Here is a 17877-nt window from a genome sequence, read left to right on the forward strand (position 1 = left end):
ATGCACACAGACATTATGCCTCACTTTGCCTGCTTTTTATAGTCTGGAAAGTATATGCAATCCTGCTTCTGATAAATCAGAATATTTCTGCGATTCCATGAATGAGAGAGATGTGCTTAACAAAGCGGCCTAGTGGACTGTAAACTTGTCTAAAATTATAAGCCCCCCCCCCCATGCAGTACTGTGATAATTTTCTGAAAGATATTCTTTGGGAATTTTAGACTACAGACTTACATATGCTGAATCTGAAAATGCACATTATTTGTTAAAGGGTAAGCTAAATAAAACAGAAAAGTTATATGGTACTTATTACCAATTACTTTTTAAAAGAATAAAAGTTTTAAATAACCTTTCATCGATTCTGGAAAAAAAAAATCTTTATGCAAATAACCTTTAGTTAAACAGTTTATTGCCTTATCTGTAAAAATCATATAAGCTACCCACTTTTCATTTTAAAATTGACTAATAAACTACAGCATTTAACATTTGCAGAGTAATTTAATGTGAATTTACAGTTATGCTTTTATATTTAACTAAAAAAAAACATATCACATTTATTGTCCTAGTTTTTATTGGTTCATTACACATGACAATCCAAATGATCATTTTCTTTTAAACAGAAACTTAGCATCCTATTTGTAACACTTTTATATAATGAAATTATATCTTTTAGTTTTAAATTATTATAATTATTGGAAATATACAACAAAAATCATATATTTTGAAGGTACATAAGACAAAAGTTTGCTCTGTCTTATGTCAAAAGTTTATTTTTAAGTTGAAATATGTGAGCAAAAGAGATCAGCATTTGCTTTATTTTTATTTATTTATTTTATTTTTTTGTTGTTGTTGTTTGTTAACCTAATATTGGTAATTTTGTTAATATGTCCAAATGAAGATGTTTCAAGATTTATATTTTCAGAAATGCAGAATAACATTTAAGGGAATGGGAATTCTAAATTTCTACAGTTAACAAATATATATGAAATTATATTTTAAACTATCATTTGAGATAGTGGTAATTCCAAAAATTTTCCTTGACTACATCAATAATAAATATAGAAATCGACATGGGCTTTAAGTACATTATTAAATATAGGGTGCATATAGATGTATTAATAAAAACATTGGAAAGAAATGCAAAATTAAATGCCTCTAGAATTTACATTTACAAATTCTACTCTTTCCTATAGATTGCAGTGGGTTCGGAGTTCCCACCTTATCAATACAAAGATTTAACAGCCATTAAAGAGCTAAACATCTTTATATAAATAACCATGGCTTTCATATAAATATGACACAAAATAGCATATCACTTCACCGGGAATCACAATCATCCTGATGAAACTTTTTTTTCTTCCAACACACAAAGGATTTTCTTTACACAACACACCAACTTTTTTTCAAATTTCACACTCATCTTTATACAGCTTGCCACTGCTAAAAGTACATATAAAAAAACCAAAGTTTTTTAAACACTGTTTTCATGGATATATATACTTAGAAATAATTTTTACAAACTGACCAGTTAATCACTACTTCTTCAATTATGTTGTTTCTTTTCTTATGACAACTGAAAATGTTTAATTTTACAAATAAATTTTGAGTAAACTGCTCAATAAATAGTTCAAAACTTGATACCAATGCATTACAACTATGAAAAGTTATTTTTTATGTGAAAAAAAGTTTTATGAAATAACATTAAGTATTTTTTTGTTTAGTGTATGTTTTGGAGTGAAGATGTTAATTGAAAAATAAATGTCCAAGTAATAATTCTTGGATTTTTATAAGAAATTATCTTGATGGGCATTAAACACGTTCTTCTACATACAATACATGTGCGTGCGTGCATGCATGGAGGCACATATACACACACTTAAATTCATTTAATTCCATTGGCTAGTTTACTAAAAAAATAAGGAGCTCATTCTGTGACACTCAAACCTAAGTAAAAATTCCAAAATGCCTTAAGTTTAAAATGTAAGTTAATCTAAGTTATAACTTTGAATTCAAAAAGACACTTTGCTTTCGGAATTGTACTTCATTTTCAATTCCCCTGAAACAACAGCACTTACATAGTCTTTGTTCTACAGTCAACCCTTACTACAGTGAACTTATAGGACCACAGAAACAGCTTGCCATAGTGGACAGTTTGCTATAATGAATTTTCTTTAGAATAATATTTTGCCTATGGCTAGTTTGTTATAATGGTATTTACTATAGTGAAAGTCGACTGTATATTCATATATCGGCTTTGTAAATTCAGTTTCCACTTTTTTTTAATAATGTCTCTCTATATAATATTGTATAAAGTTTTGGAAGCCCAGCATTATTAGGATCATACAGGCACAAGAGTGCTTTTAAAATGAACACTACAAGTTAAGATAAAATTTCTGTTGCATTTATGACATACAGTAATTAAGGCACCTTCACTGTTTAGAATATTATAAGACAGGAGCAGATTTTTAATTCTGTAAGGCCTCAAATAACAAAGCAAGATTACTTAAGTGAAGCTCTAATTTTTTTGCAAGCATCTGAAAGTAATTTTAGAAATTATCCTGAAAAATGATACTTCCTTAAAACGTGTCCATAGAGTTTCAAGGACACGTTTCAGTATCTGAAATCCTGGAGTTTCAGATACTGCTATTCTACCTATTACAGAATTATAACCTAATTGTGTACATCTTAAATATGTGGTAATTAAAAAAAAAACAAAAACGTTTTCCCTTATTACAGTGAATATTCATTTTTCCTATTCCCTTTTTCACATTCCCTTAATGATTCTAACTGAGTCACTAACCTATCTGGAAGAATCCCATTAACCAAAGTACAGTTTATTAATCAAAAAGAAAATTCCTTGATAAACAGCAATTTGTTGTTCATTGAACAGCGAATCATTGATTTTGAATACTTTCTTATTTTACTATAAGAACAAAGGTTTATCACTAATTTAACACTTCGAGTCCTACCAATGTAAATATACATCGATGGCGTATGAACTCAGAATCCCGTCGATGTATATTTACATTGCTAAATTAAAAATTCTGAAAATAATAATATATGCTTGAAATTCATTATTAGACTGTACTGTAGTTAAATTTGAACCTTCAGCTTCATCATCCACGGGGATGGCTGACTTTTATCAATAAAAAAAGGGAATTTATATTAGTATATCGTAACGCCTGTGTCACGTATGCTCACACGTGTTCATATTTATATTGCATCATGCCGTCATAACTCTGGATGCTCCAATCTAAACAATATAAGGGATTCACAACTCTCTTCTTGTGACCTGAGAGATCAGTTTGAATTTCTCTATCACCATGGACAGACTAGGACCCTGTGGTGCCCAAAGCAGGGGCATAAAACGGTTCTTGACTGAATGCGAATTAGAACAAATGCTTCAGGAAATACTCGATAATAAAGGATCTGAATCAGATGATTGGGCAGACAGTATCCAGAACAAGAGGAAGCAGATCTCCCCACAAATGTGAGCTCCGAGTCATGTGACAGTGACGCAGAACTTTGAATGAGGGGTGACCAAATTCGAGGCCGTCCAGTGAGTCATGGCATTTCAAAAACTGAATGGCCTAATTCAATAATTTACCACTTGACTTTTGTAGCCAATAGTAGATAATTATAGTGATGTACACCCCTATGTAAAATGATATTTTCATCATAATAATAACACACAAATTTTATTTATAATTTTTATCATTTATGTAACATCAAAGCAATATTTTGACTGAATTTGTTGAATTCTGAACACTAAAGAAGTAAATATAAGTAGAAACTAATAAAAAAAATTAACTTTTTATTTTTTTCAAAAACCTTGATTTCTTGCAATCCGTTTCTGGAGCCCATATCACATGTATAACTAAAATTTTTGTTGCAATTAATTGTCAAAGATGCTAACTAAAAGACAAAAAATAATTATTTGGATATTCCATAGAAATACTGCACAGCAATTCTTTTAAATAAAACTGAAAATGGTCAGGGCACAGGATTCTTTAAGTCCCAGTAGGTCTAGGACTCAAAATATTAATCAAAATAATGGTCAACCAAACTCAAAATACACAACCAATATGAAATTTATAGTAGGGAATTCCAACAAATAACTAAAAACATTTGTGTTTTTTTTACTACTTCAATGCTCCATATATGTTTCAATTCATTATGTCATAGTGTGCCTTATTTAAATGAAAACAGAGCATTTCACTAATTCATTTACACATTATTTTTCAGCTTGATTCACTTTCATATAAATAGGTACTTTTATTTTCACAGATGAACAGCAAAGTTTTAAAACTGAATTTCTTGGTTTTATCTCAAAATATGGAGCAGTAGCGAAGGATATGCATCTTGATTTAATGATTTGAAAGTTTCAAAATAAGCGCATATACAATAAGTGCTTGGTTAGAGGCACAGCTGAAATGCTGTGGCTATGAAGTGGGATACAGATGTGGTGAAATGAAAGTAGTGGTTGGTTACAAACAGTCTGAAAAGCAATATATATGTATATCCAGCAAGAACCACACACAAGAGAAATATTAGAGATGGTTTGACAAAAGGGTTAAGATTTTGAACATGTTGCCAAGGTCTTGAGGGGAGCAGAGAAGTACAGATTATGAAAAAAATGATAGCCTGAATGTATAAGGAAGAGAAATTGAAGTTTTGTTGGATTGTATATGTGGAGACGTGTAGGAAAATATAATTTTCTACTGTGGCACAAGTGCAAATGTATAATTATAAAGTTTTGTATCTTTTGGAGATACATCATAGTAGAAAGAACTACATGTGAAGGATGAATTGCATGAGTATTGAAATAAGCATTTAGGGAGACTCAGTGGTGGCTCATGGCTTGAAATCATGGGGGGGGGGGTGCTGCAATTTTCGAAATATACATACACACTGTTAAGTATTAAGTACAATGTATATGTGTTTTGAATAAAATATCAAAATTATGGTAAAAATTTAAAAAAAAATTAAACATGAAAAAATATTGTTGATTATCGATAAAATTATAGTTTGGTATAATTCAAAATTACTTAAAAAATAAAATCCATTCGTTTAATTACAATTAAAGGAATGGATTTACAATTTTTGGACATTACAATTAAATCCTTTAATTGTAATGTCCAAATATTTAAAGAGACTGAGTAAACATGATAAGCACTATGAACACTCTACTACTGGTGCAAACTGCATATAGACAACAGTGGAACTGCACAACGGACAGTGGCGCATTATGCTAATAGCTCGCATCTCACTATGACGTGCATATGCTTGTGCATGTAGCAATATGACACTGTGGTAAACACAGTGCTGCTAGCATCCTTCACCCTCCTAAGTGCTAAAGATGGATTTTTATTATTTTTTATACAAAATAAAAGAATTGTATAGGATTGTTGATGATAAAATTAAATATTACAACCAAATATAAATAAATTAATAAATATATTTATATATCGAGAAAAATTGGGGATACTACAGTTCCACAGTGCCTATGCACGAGCCGCCCCTGGGGAGACTACTATTTGGTAACAGTGAATGTGAACTAGGAAAGTTGCTGGGTGCAGGGACAGAAGAAATGCCTTCTGAAGATGACAAATGCAGAGGAAAGAATACCAGATAGGATTTGGTGAAAATGCAATGTTAGGTTTGGTTGAAATTGGGGAATCATTAATGGTTAATACGCACTCTGGAAATGCAATTTTATAAGTAGTATTAGAAATAAGAGAAATTAATTTGTAGTTCTACTAAATTTAATTACCATTTTCTAATATGTACCTTTAAGTGGTGCATAGGATATTATGATAGTACTATATAATTAAGTTTACGATACTATTTACTGAAACTGAAACAGAAATCAAAGTCATAGCAGGGATGCTGGACAGAGTTGATGTTCAAAGGACATAATGCAAAAGTAGACAAAATAGCTCAAAGTATCATTGGTTGTTGACAGCTGCAGATAAGATAGTTCTCTCTCTCTTTATGTATGAACTACGATGCACAAATTTGGTCACCTGAGTTTCTTGTGGGTGTGAGATGGCAGAAAGAATCCAGAAGTCAGTGACTAATATGAGCAATCTGTCCAGTGCTCTGTCAGCACAGACTAAAAGAGAAAAGAAAGAATGGATATGAAAGAAACATCTAAGTTACTAAAAGTGTTTTAGAAAATACATACACATGAAATGTTTCATTATATGACAGAAGAAGAGAGGAGGGAGGGGGCAGCACCTGGAGGTTATGCAGGAACATGGTAAGCAAGGACATGAAGACAAGATTTGTTTGTTTAGAGAGAGAGAGAGAGGAAGGAAGGCGAACAAGTGGAATGGATTTTCTTAATGAGTCCAAAAATGTTAATTGTTATGAGGGGATTTCAATTTTGGCATTGTACTGGAAGAAGAATCAACCAGCTGTGATAATGAAAGTGAATTTCTGAGAGACATATTGTAAATGGTTTGAGAAGGGAAGATATTGTTTGTTGATTATGTAAAATAGGAGTAAGTTATCAGAATTGGGGCTGATATGATGGAACCTCAGGATTATTTAGAGTGGCTAGCAATAGAGATTTCAGTTCCATAACACTCTCTACTTTGGAATCCAAAGATGGAATGCTGCATACTATAATGGGTTGGGATTCTGAAAAAAGTGAAAAGAATAAGAGATTTTGGTGTGATGGCAGACAGGATATAGAAATTTTGAGGACACATATAACGTTTGGTAAAAATAACATGACAAGTAAAGATAAATAAGTGATACTGTTCTTTTTGTATAAGGCTTTGATCGGGTGCCTGGCTTTCATGGTAATGTGGAACTCTTAGAAAGTTTCCAAGCCAAGTAACTAAGATAATTTCAGGACTGTGGAATCTAAGTTGTAGGAAAGATCGAGGAAGTGTATAAATTTAAGATGTAGTATGACAGGTATTGTGAGAGACGTCCCACAATGGATCTTTTGGTTTCATGGTTTGTAATCCAAACCAAGAAAAAGACTACTCAGTTATTTTAAATAAGATGGAAGGAATATACTAAATTGCTAAATAAGGTTGCATTATTTTATTCATGTAACATTTCAGGATTTAGTACTTCTCATGAAGTACTAGGCTTTTTTTATTTCTCTCCATTAAAAATACCAGACAAGTCTGATTACCAATTAGTTTTTGGTTGAAAATGCCTTTTAAGCTTCTAAAAAATTTGCTCAAATGGGAAGAGTTTGCTTTGCTACTGTAAAAGAATACCAAAAAAAATTTTTTTTAAATATGTGAAACTGTTTCAGACTAATTTCTGTCATGTGCCTGACATGACGGAAATTAGTTTGGTCTCTAGAGTAGTTTCCAGATTATCTAATCTTCAGCCAATCCATAGTACTAATACTAATGTACCATTGGCTAAACAGCTTTTTTTTTTTTGGTTAGGAATCACATAAAATAAGGAGAAAGAAGTAATATTGTTATGTTTCTTCAGCTTATTTTCCAAACCTGGTTTAAACAAATTTCATTTTATACCACTATTTATGAAAGGCTGTAAATCTATAGACCATAAACTTGTAACCAGGTGTGAGTTAAGAAATAATATTAGAGTATCATTCCTTAGATTAGAAGTGTTAGTAAGGATATTCAAATTACAATGGTGAAATGGTAATAGTTACAAAATTTGAGAATAAAATTCTTTATTTGATACAATTTTTAAACCACCATTTTTCAATAACCGATTTCTAACCATGTTCAATGCCTAAATATGAATCCAGCCCATTCTTTTATATTTTGTATATATACATATACCCAGTGGTGAGCTATGGAAATTTTAACAACAAAGGGCTTGCATCGTCGAGGAAGAAAAAAAAAAAGGGAGAAGGGTAATAATAGTGCATGTACTTATTTTATTTTCAAACTTGGGCGCATTCGTTATAGAGGAGTTGAAACAATAATTCAAAATAATCTATACACTGCCAAATAGACTAATTTTTGTTAGGTTACCGTATTGAGTTTGTCGCTTAATATGTTTAAAAAAAAAATTTTTTTTTTTGAAAAAATACAAAAGTAAACAAGAAGCTTGCAAATTTGAGAAAAATTTAACAAAGGACTTGCACGAGCCCCTTATAGCTCACCACTACATATACCGTATACATATTTAGCAACAGTATAGCAACCGTACTGAATAGCAAGCAGAATATCACTATTTTTTAATTGCTTTTAAAATTAAAGAACATTCATTTATAAATACTGGATAAATAAATAAATCATTAAATAAAAAAGATACTGGTTTTCCAATAAGGGCTTATCACAAACAAAATGAAACATACAAATAAATAGATGTGATAGTAAGTACACAATTATAGCATTAATTTTTAACCTCAAACAAATCTTATACTTCCATATATAAAACTAGTTTAACTGGAAAAAGAACTAGCAGTAAAAATTGTTAATATGATTAAAATAAAGCTTTAACTTGATTTTTATAATTAAATGAGACAGAACAGACAGATGCTGTTTGAATGGCGGAGGGGGGATGAACTGCACTAAATACACAAAAGTGCCCACACCATAATAAGAATAATGCATAACATAATTAGTGTTAAAGAAGAACTAGCAGCATCTTATCTGCCTGATCTTTATGTCATTAGAATGCAAGTGTAATTAAATTACTATCAAAAAGAATCAATGGCAGTTATGAAAGTATTATATAGCTGTGTATTTTTGCTTTTTTTCCTTATTTTGCAAACGATCCTATTTATTATAATGGATTTATATAAAACATTTAAAATATATTTAGCATTAATTTAAGTTTTGTATATTTCAAAGTAAAGTATTTGAACTGACAAAGTGATTATGCCTCTGTCCTTTTTTAAAGTAAAATGGCTTAATTTCTTAAATAAAAAAATTCTATCCATATCTTAATATTCCTTCTTGAAACACAAAGCTTCCATTTGCCATAAGTTTTCAGTAAGTCTCTGCTATCAGTATTGTTCAGTAACTGACATTCTTTAAGAGATACTGTTCCTCAATCTGCAAGCAAAGCTTAAGAATGCTTATCATAAACTGACAGTGCAGAAGCTATTGTTTTTAAATTCATGCTGAATTTATGTACAATCAATGATCAAAACTTTAGTATTATTATGTAATATTGCTTCCATGAGTCTGAAGACTCACTGAATTCTGATTCTATATTGAACTACTAGAGCATTCTTTTTCTCTTAATATATCACTGTAATTACATTTCACCTTCATTTACATCTAACATACAATTGGTAAATTCATCTACAGCATTCCTATTTGGATTCATAAATCCACATTCGACATTATGCAATTTCATTTCTCAGAAAAAAGTTTCATTTAAATTTAATAGTGTGTTAAAGCATGTGTTAGACAATCTCATCACATTATTTTTTAAAAAAAAAGTATTTAAAATTAAAAAAATAAGTTAGAATATTGCAGTAATGTACAAGACAGTTGTGAAGATATTTCATGCACAAACTTTGCTTATGCTTGGGTAAAGAATTGAACAAGAATACAATTTCTAGCAAGCATAATTTAAGATGTACAAACTCATTTATTATTATTATTATTATCTAGGCCTCCATGGAGTCAAAAGACTCATCGTGGGAGGTCGTTTGTAGGAAATACAAAGTCTATCATAGCACTCCTTGAACCCATTAACTGTCCCCACTCCAACCACTCTTTCAGGCAATGCATTCCAAGGTTCAACCACCCTCCACGCAAAGAAACCACTCCTCACCCTCTTGCGCAAAAGTTCCTTTCGTAACTTCCAGGGATTTTTGGTTATTAAACATGAAAGATTATTTCATCATCAAACACTAGATGAAAGTAAATCAGTACTTTTCATTTTATTTTATGATGGAAATGAAATGTCAATTTCTTACGGGGTAAGGACATTAAATATTCATGTAAAATGTATATGGGTAAAATATTTTGTAATAGCAATTATTGAAACTGCAATATTTGAAAGGGATTTTTATATTAACTTCTCTTCAAATTATTACTCACATCATTTACTACTGTCCCCCCCCCCCAAGAAAAAACAGACAAACTATTAAATATCTTACATTATTCTATTGATCTTTAGATTTACAGAACTCCATACTGAATTTAAAATTTTAAACCAATTTTTTTCTTTTATAAAATTTTTGCAAAACAATGAAAACAATTTAGACGTTTTTTGAACTCCTGCAGGTTTATTTAAATTTACATACTTATATTTACAGATTTAGCTAGGTAGACAAATATATCCAAAGTTCGTAAACTCATAGAAGCCTTGTATAAGCCAACTGTTTCTTGTATAAGAAACAACTAAAATGCTAGAAGTTTGAACTGTACTTATAATAGAACAACAGACAGCAATTCTAACTTTTCTAACAGTATTTCTAGAGCAAACTGTAATCGAATAATTTACTCAATTTTGCTAATACAGCACTGAATTTGCCTTTTATATTTCAAGATACTCTGAAAATAAATCACAATGAAACAATGGATGCATTATGTGAAATGTCATGTTGTTTCCTTCAGTAAGAAGTTTGTGAAAAAAGCAAATAGTATGCAATTACAACAATTGCCATTTATCCTCCATATTAATACTGGTCATATAAATTTAGCGTATATCAATTTTTTGTAGTGCCTGTATAATCACCTACCTGCATATTAACAACAAAACTTGCAACAAATCACTTAACAGTATATGTACAATATTCTATACACAAATAAAAACTACTGTATAAAATAATGATTACTCAAAAGTTTGAAGTATTTAGACATTCACCGGTGCCAAAATAATAATAATAATATAATAATAAAAACTACAAAACATTGTTTTTCAAATTTTGAAATAAAGATTTCCCCACTCCTCATAGTGAAAAAAACACTCATTACAATAATCTACACATGTGCAATTATTAACTAGGCTCTGTACACATCACAGCAGAAGAGAACATACAACACTTGCTCTGTCTGCTCAGCACAATATAATACACATTTAGGACCAGCCCATTCTTAACTAAAATGTATACTCAATATATAAAATGGTTCAGTAAAAATAGTTTGCCCAATAGTTCATTATACAGTACCAATGAATAAAATAAAAGCTGTCATCCTTTACAACCTGTGGATGGAGAAAATGCACCTTAAAGGGCGACACAAAAAATGGATTCTTCAAATGGAATGAAAATAAAAATGAAAATACTAGAAGACATTCTGTGAGCAAGAATTTTAGCAACTTTGTGGTGAAAAGTATATATTCCATACACTTGCTTAGAATGGCTTTTTTCCCCAAACTGCAGTTCTGATTCATTTAAGAGAACACATATTTCTTCTTGAAGAATCCCAAACAAAGAGAACAGGATGAGCTTAAATCACGTTCTTCAATTCCACGACTAAAAACTTGGATCAACTGGCAGTGGACCCTATAAGAATAAAAGATATGCTCAGAATAATTACTGTAAGATACCTACACTTTATATAAAAAATCATTACAATTATTATTAACATCTGATCTCCATAGAATCAGCCATACTCTCTCTCATGTAAAAAAATTGCTTCTCATTCCCCTGCTCACCACCCTCTTTATATAGCTTCCAGGAATGGACACTTCCCCCCCTCCCCTGGATCTTCCACTATTTTATGAAAAACCTCTTTAACGTTGATCCTATAAAAACCTCTTATGAACTTGAACAACTGTCATATCACTCCTCTTCCTCCTATTCACTAGACTGTAAATTGCATCTTCTCAACCTTTCTTCATATTCAACATACCAGAAATCAGAAACTACCTAGTCAATTGCCTTTCCAACATCTCTTCATCTGTTTGAAAACCAGATGACTAAATCTGTGCACAGAAGTCCATATATGGTCTAATCAAGGCTTTATACAATGGAACCAGAATCTTCTTGCTTCTACAAGTCAGTGAACTCTGCATCATTGCCAGAATTCATTGCATTATTCTCACAATTTATCAATGTATTCTCTAACTTTCAGATCCCTATTCATCATCACACTCAGATTTCTTATCTCCACCTCCTCCAATATGTATATCCCCACCACATGCATGCTCTACATCCCATCTTTGTTTTTCAAATTTTAAAACCTTATGCTTTGCAACACTGAGCTGGTAACCTCACTCTAGTTAGTGCCAATTTACTCAGTCTATTCAAGTCCTAATGTAAAGCCACATAAAGTTGAGATGAACTTTTCACAGTTCATCCCAACTTTGCATCATCAGAAAACAACTGAATTTCTCCATTCAAATCTTCCCCAATATTATTATTATTATTTATTATTATTATTCTGGGAAACTCCAAGGAGTCGACAGACTCATCGAGGGAGGCCCTAACATCATGTCTGGAACAACTATTCAATATTCACACAGTATCTATCATATCTTGCCTTGAACTCATTCACAGTCGTAGCACCCACAACAGACTCTGGAAGCTTATTCCACTCATTCACCACTCTCCAAGTAAAAAACCTAGCTCTAACACCCTTGTCAACCATTAACATATCATTAACATTAACATACATTAACATTAACATTAAAATTAACATACCTATAAGACAGCCAACCTCCAATGGCACTAGTCTAATATTCAACCCCATCCACTCTAGTGTGACTATCAACTTATCACTTGTTAATCTATCAAAAGCCTTTCCAAAATCAGGTATATTATTGTGTATCCATCTTCCATGTCCAATGCAGGTGTCACCTTATTGTAATGAGAAAGTAGATTACTAAAACATGATCTTCCTTTAGCAAATCTCTACTGTTCATTAATAATACCAATGTTGTCAACACAATTCTAGATCCTGGTTCTCACCAGCCTCTCTAACACTTTAACCACAACACCTGACACACAGATTGGCCTATGAGGCTTGAGTTCTGTCACCTCCCTTATGAAGCAGTACAATCTTGCCTTCCTTCGACACTTCTTTGAAACTTGACCGGCATTTATTTCCTCCCACAAGCAGTGGGAGGAAATAAATGCAGCAGATATCTCAATAACCGACCCTGTTGCTCCAGGAATGGGAAATGAATACAGGAAGATGAGTAGTGTGATAGGAGAGAATGAAGAAAAAATGTGAATGAGAAAATAATAGTTGATAGTGTAGAAGGTGTGAATGACTGTGAAAGTTTAGAAGATGGTTTTGTTTGAGAGAGTGAATTTCGATTTAGAGCGACTGACCTGCAGAGGGAGATAGAAGAGCTGAAAGAGATGTGAAATGTCTTGGGAGAAGTATGATAAGTATGACAGATGAGATTAGAAGAATGGAAGAGATAAATGCAAATCAAATCGGAGTGGGGGGGGGAGAGAGTTTTGGGAATGATAGGAGAGGAGAGAAATTTGTGAATGATAAAAGAGGAGAGAATGGAATTGGATATGGAAACAGGAGAGAGAGAGGTATGGAAGTGCTAGAAGAGGAGAGAATGGAAACAGTAGGAGAGATGGAATGAGAGAGAGGTATGGGAATGCTAGAAGAGGAGAGAATGGAAACAGTAGGAGAGATGGAATGAGAGAGAGAGGCAGGGGAGTGCTAGAGGAGGAGAGAATGGAAACAGTAGGAGAGACAGAATGAGAGAGAGGCAGGGGAGTGCTAGAGGAGGAGAGAATGGAAACAGTAGGAGAGATGGAATGAGAGAGAGAGGTATGGCAGTGTTAGAAGAGGAGAGAATGGAATGAGAGAGAGGTATGGGAGTGCTAGAAGAGGAGAAAATAGAAACAGTAGGAGAGACTGAATGAGAGAGGCATAGGAGTGCAAGAGGAGGAGAGAATGGAAACAGTAGGAGAGACAGAATGAGAGAGAGGTATATAATAGAGGGAACAAGAGGTTCAAGAGTTTTGGATTTGGTTATAGCATCAGAAGAGTTGATAATAACTGAGATGACATCTCTCCCACCAGTTGGAGAGAGTGACCATATGGTTTTGACTTTGAAAATGAATAGACATGCAGGAGTATCAAAGAGACAGGAAGGTATGTGGAATTATAAGGCAGGTGATTATAATAGTCTAAGACGTCAACTTGGGGAAGTTTCATGGAGGGAGGAATTGGAAGGCAGGAATATCATTAGTGCGTGGGAAATTATGAAAGAATATTTGTTAGCAGCAATGGTAAGTTGTATACCACGAGTGAACAAGAGGACACAATTTGGAGTAAAGTGGATGACAAACAATATTAAACAGGAATTGCATGTGAAAAAGAGGCTGTGGAAGAGATATAAGGAGACGGGTGAAGAGAAGATGCATGAAGAGTATAAGACACAGGCCAGAGGAGTGACTAGCATGGTAAGGAAGACAAAACTGGAATATGAGAGGAGATTAGCCCTCAGATCCAAAGAAAATCCTAGGGAATTTTTTAGATATGTGGCCAGTAGGAGGAGAAATGACTGTGGAAGAATGATATTTGGGATAAAAATGGGAATAGAGTGATTGATGCAGAGGACATAGTAGAATTGTTTAATGAACACTTTATTGGAGTATTTCATCCTGGAGGAGTCAATTTGAATACTACAGGGATAGAGCAGGTTCGAGGTTTAGAGGTACAGGAGGAGAGTGTGTTTCAAATACTGAGTATTCTGGATGTCAGTAAAGCTGTGGGACTGGATGGTATTTCACCACGAGTTTTGAGAGAATGTGCTAAGGAACTGACAGTGCCTTTGACCTGGCTTTTCAATGAAAGTCTGGCTGCAGGAAAGGTGCCCATGGAATGGAAGGAAGGTAAGATAGTGCCATTGTATAAGAGCGGTAGCAGACTGGAAGTGTCTTATAGACCAGTTTGTGTGTCATCGGTAGTTAGTAAGATCTTGGAGAAAGTAGTGAAGGACCGTATACAGCATTGGGCAGATGAGGGTAATGTTATCTGTGAGAGTCAACATGGATTTGTGAAGGGGCACTGTTGCTTTAGCAATATGCTAGCCTTTTATGATAGTTACAAGAGCATTAGATGAGGGAAAGGCATATACTGCCATTTTCTTAGACTTAGCGAAGGCATTTGACAGGGTGCCACGTGATAAGCTGATATCTAAGTTGTAGCACGTGGGTCTGGATGTCAGATTGGCTGTTCTATAGGTATCAGAGAGTTGTGTATGGTGGGGAAGTTTCAAGAAGGCAGAGGGTTACAAGTGGGGTCCCACATGGCTCAGTACTGGGACCTATATTGTTTAACCTTTATATCAGTGACATTGTCAGTGGATTGCGAGGGGATATTCAGTTGTTTGCAGATGATGCGAAGCTGGGAAGGATTATTAGTAATAGTGCAGATGCAGCAGTCCTTCAAGAGGATTTGATTTGAATAAGCTAGATAGATGGGCAAATGAATGGGGGTTGTTGGTTTAATGCAGCAAAATGTAAGGTCTTGAGGTTTGGGAAACATCGATGGGACACTGCATACTCTATGGGAAGAATTATACTGGAGGAAGTAGGGGAGACAAGAGATCTGGGGGTTGATGATTGATAGAAACCTGAAATTTAGGGGACATATTGCAAAGGTGGTGAAGGTAACATAGAGGATTGCTGCAATGATGTGAAGAACATTGACCTGCAGAGATAAAACAGTTATCATTCCGTTGTCTAAGACCCTGATCAGACCACACTTGGACTATTGTTCTCAGATTTGGTCCCCAGGAGTTGAAAGGGATAAATTAACTGTGGAAAGGGTACAAAGGCAGATAGCAAAGATGGTTTCAGGACTGTACAATGATAGTTATGAGGATCGGCTGAGGGAATGTGGACTGCAGAGTTTGGTGGATAGAAGAAGGAGAGGTGATATGATTGAGACCTTTTAAACTGTTGAGAGGTGGTTATAGGGTTGACACTGTGGAATTCTTTCGCTTGGTTGAACAGCGAGAAGGAGTGATGACAAGAGGCCATCCCTGGAGGTTACGAAAGGAAACGGTGAGCAAGAGGGTGAGGAGTGGTTTCTTTGCCTGGAGGGTGGTTGAACTGTGGAATGCATTGCCTGATAGAGTGGTGAGAGCGAGAACGGTCAATGAGTTCAAGGAGTGGTATGATAGACTTTGTGTTTCTTGGGGGGGGGGGGGGCTCCCCTCGATGAGTCTTGATAGACTTTGTGTTTCTTAGGAAGGACCTCCCACAATGAGTCTTTTGACTCCATGGAGGCCTGAATAATAATAATCACTTCTTACTTGCTCAGATTCATTCTCTGCAGTCATTACTCTCAGCAGCAATCACTCTTATGCAGTTCAATTTATCCTTCAAACTCATTCCACTCATCAACAAACTGCACTCCTTTCTCTTCACATATTTCCACTAACATTCATAATCCTTGCTCTCCATCTCATCTCATCATTGTCATGCCTGGATAATACACTAACTTTCCTATTCAAATTTCATCTTTTATCCTTCTCAACAAACTCCTGATATTCAATCTTATAATTTCTTTGTTCCCAGTCAAGTCATTTCTCCTTGCTGCTACCACCAACTCTTTTGCTTGCTTACTCCTCACATCCAATGCCTCAATCATGCTATTAATCTTACTTCCTGGAAAACAAACCTTGTGAGTCTTCTCATTTATCACACTTCTAATAATCAAATCCCCATACAATGCCACTTGCGAATCTTTCGTCACTTCTTTCATACCGACATCACTCATTTTTGTCTTCTTTACTCTTCCACATATATCTACAATTCTCTTCATTTCACTCCACATCTGCCTTATTTCTTGCCTCATCCTCACCAACTCAGCTTTCAAATCTTGCGTCATTTTTTCGCTATCATTCAATCTTACTATTTTATTGCCAGTCATAAAAACTAGTTCACCATCAATCCCATTCACCTACCTTACTGTTAATTGCATTCTGTTTTTCAACATCATTATCACCTGTTTTATCATCAATTGAACTCTTTTCCTCGCTATCGCTTCCACACACTTTCTGAACATTTGCACAATCTTCCTGAACCGCTGCTTCAGTTATGATACCATGTTCTCTGCTCATATTTAAACAAGATGCCTATTTAGTTTCTTGAGCCACCACAAATGTTGGATTTTTATATATTTTTTTTCAACCATATGCCTTCCTAGCTGAATAGATTAATGCTTTTTTTTTTTTTCATGTTCTTGTTTTCAAACTCATTTTTTTGGCAATAATATTTGTATTTGAGTCTACAGTTCACGTCTAAAAGCTGCTGAACTTAATTTATTTTTATCACACTCAAAACTAAATAGTGATCATATCCTGAAATTAGTGATCTCAACAATAACAGTCAATAACTTATTTCTTGTATATACTCTGAATATAATTTCTGGCACCATGTTTCAACTTTTATGTCAGATTACAAACAGCACATTCCAACCATTATGTTGGAACAGGGTGTTAGAATATGGTGGAATATATTAAGTTAGAACATAGTGTTAGTAATAGCTAATCCATATTCTAAACAGAAATTTCAGCACAGGCACATTATTTTTGCTCTGTTCTCCATATTTCTATACGACTAGGTTTCACTTCCTGTTTATAACTTCAAAAAGAATCATCTTTCCTTTCCTTTTTATATCTGTTTCATTTTCTAATGACTTGAAGAATATCTGACTTTTTCCCTATTAGAACCATCTGTGGGTTCATAACATATTACATCAAAAGATTCCATAAACATTAATTCTGGTCAAATTGAAAATTTATCTGTAATATTCCTTAGCATTCAATGTGTGAATAATACTACATGCTAATTTCATAAAAAGATGAAAAAAAAGGCACTCAAGGACAACAAAATTTAAACATAGATAAAACAGTAATTTAAAATTTTGAAAAGTCTTGAACTTGTTTTTAATGGTACAAACTTTATGAAATGAATAATTAAGTAATTATGATAATAATTTGGCACTTTTTTCCCCTCCCTAAAAGTTCATTGTCTTACAT

The 17877-nt window shown here is 33.5% G+C and overlaps 1 protein-coding gene across 1 annotated transcript in view; it reads right to left on the reverse strand.

Moving 5' to 3' along the window:
- Window positions 1-553: 553 nt before the first annotated feature.
- Window positions 554-17877, reverse strand: part of Cerk (Ceramide kinase) — a 204599-nt gene continuing 187275 nt past the window's right edge. Inside the window, exon 11 of the mRNA XM_090390715.1 lies at window positions 554-11416. Coding sequence (XP_090246841.1) covers window positions 11305-11416 — 112 coding nt within the window. The 3' untranslated portion in view covers window positions 554-11304. The remainder of the gene's footprint in view (window positions 11417-17877) is intronic.

The sequence above is a fragment of the Typopeltis vanoorti genome, chromosome 3, assembly GCF_054136105.1.
Source record: "Typopeltis vanoorti isolate ZY-2024b chromosome 3, IOZ_Tvanoo_1.0, whole genome shotgun sequence".
NCBI classification, from domain to species: domain Eukaryota; kingdom Metazoa; phylum Arthropoda; class Arachnida; order Uropygi; family Thelyphonidae; genus Typopeltis; species Typopeltis vanoorti.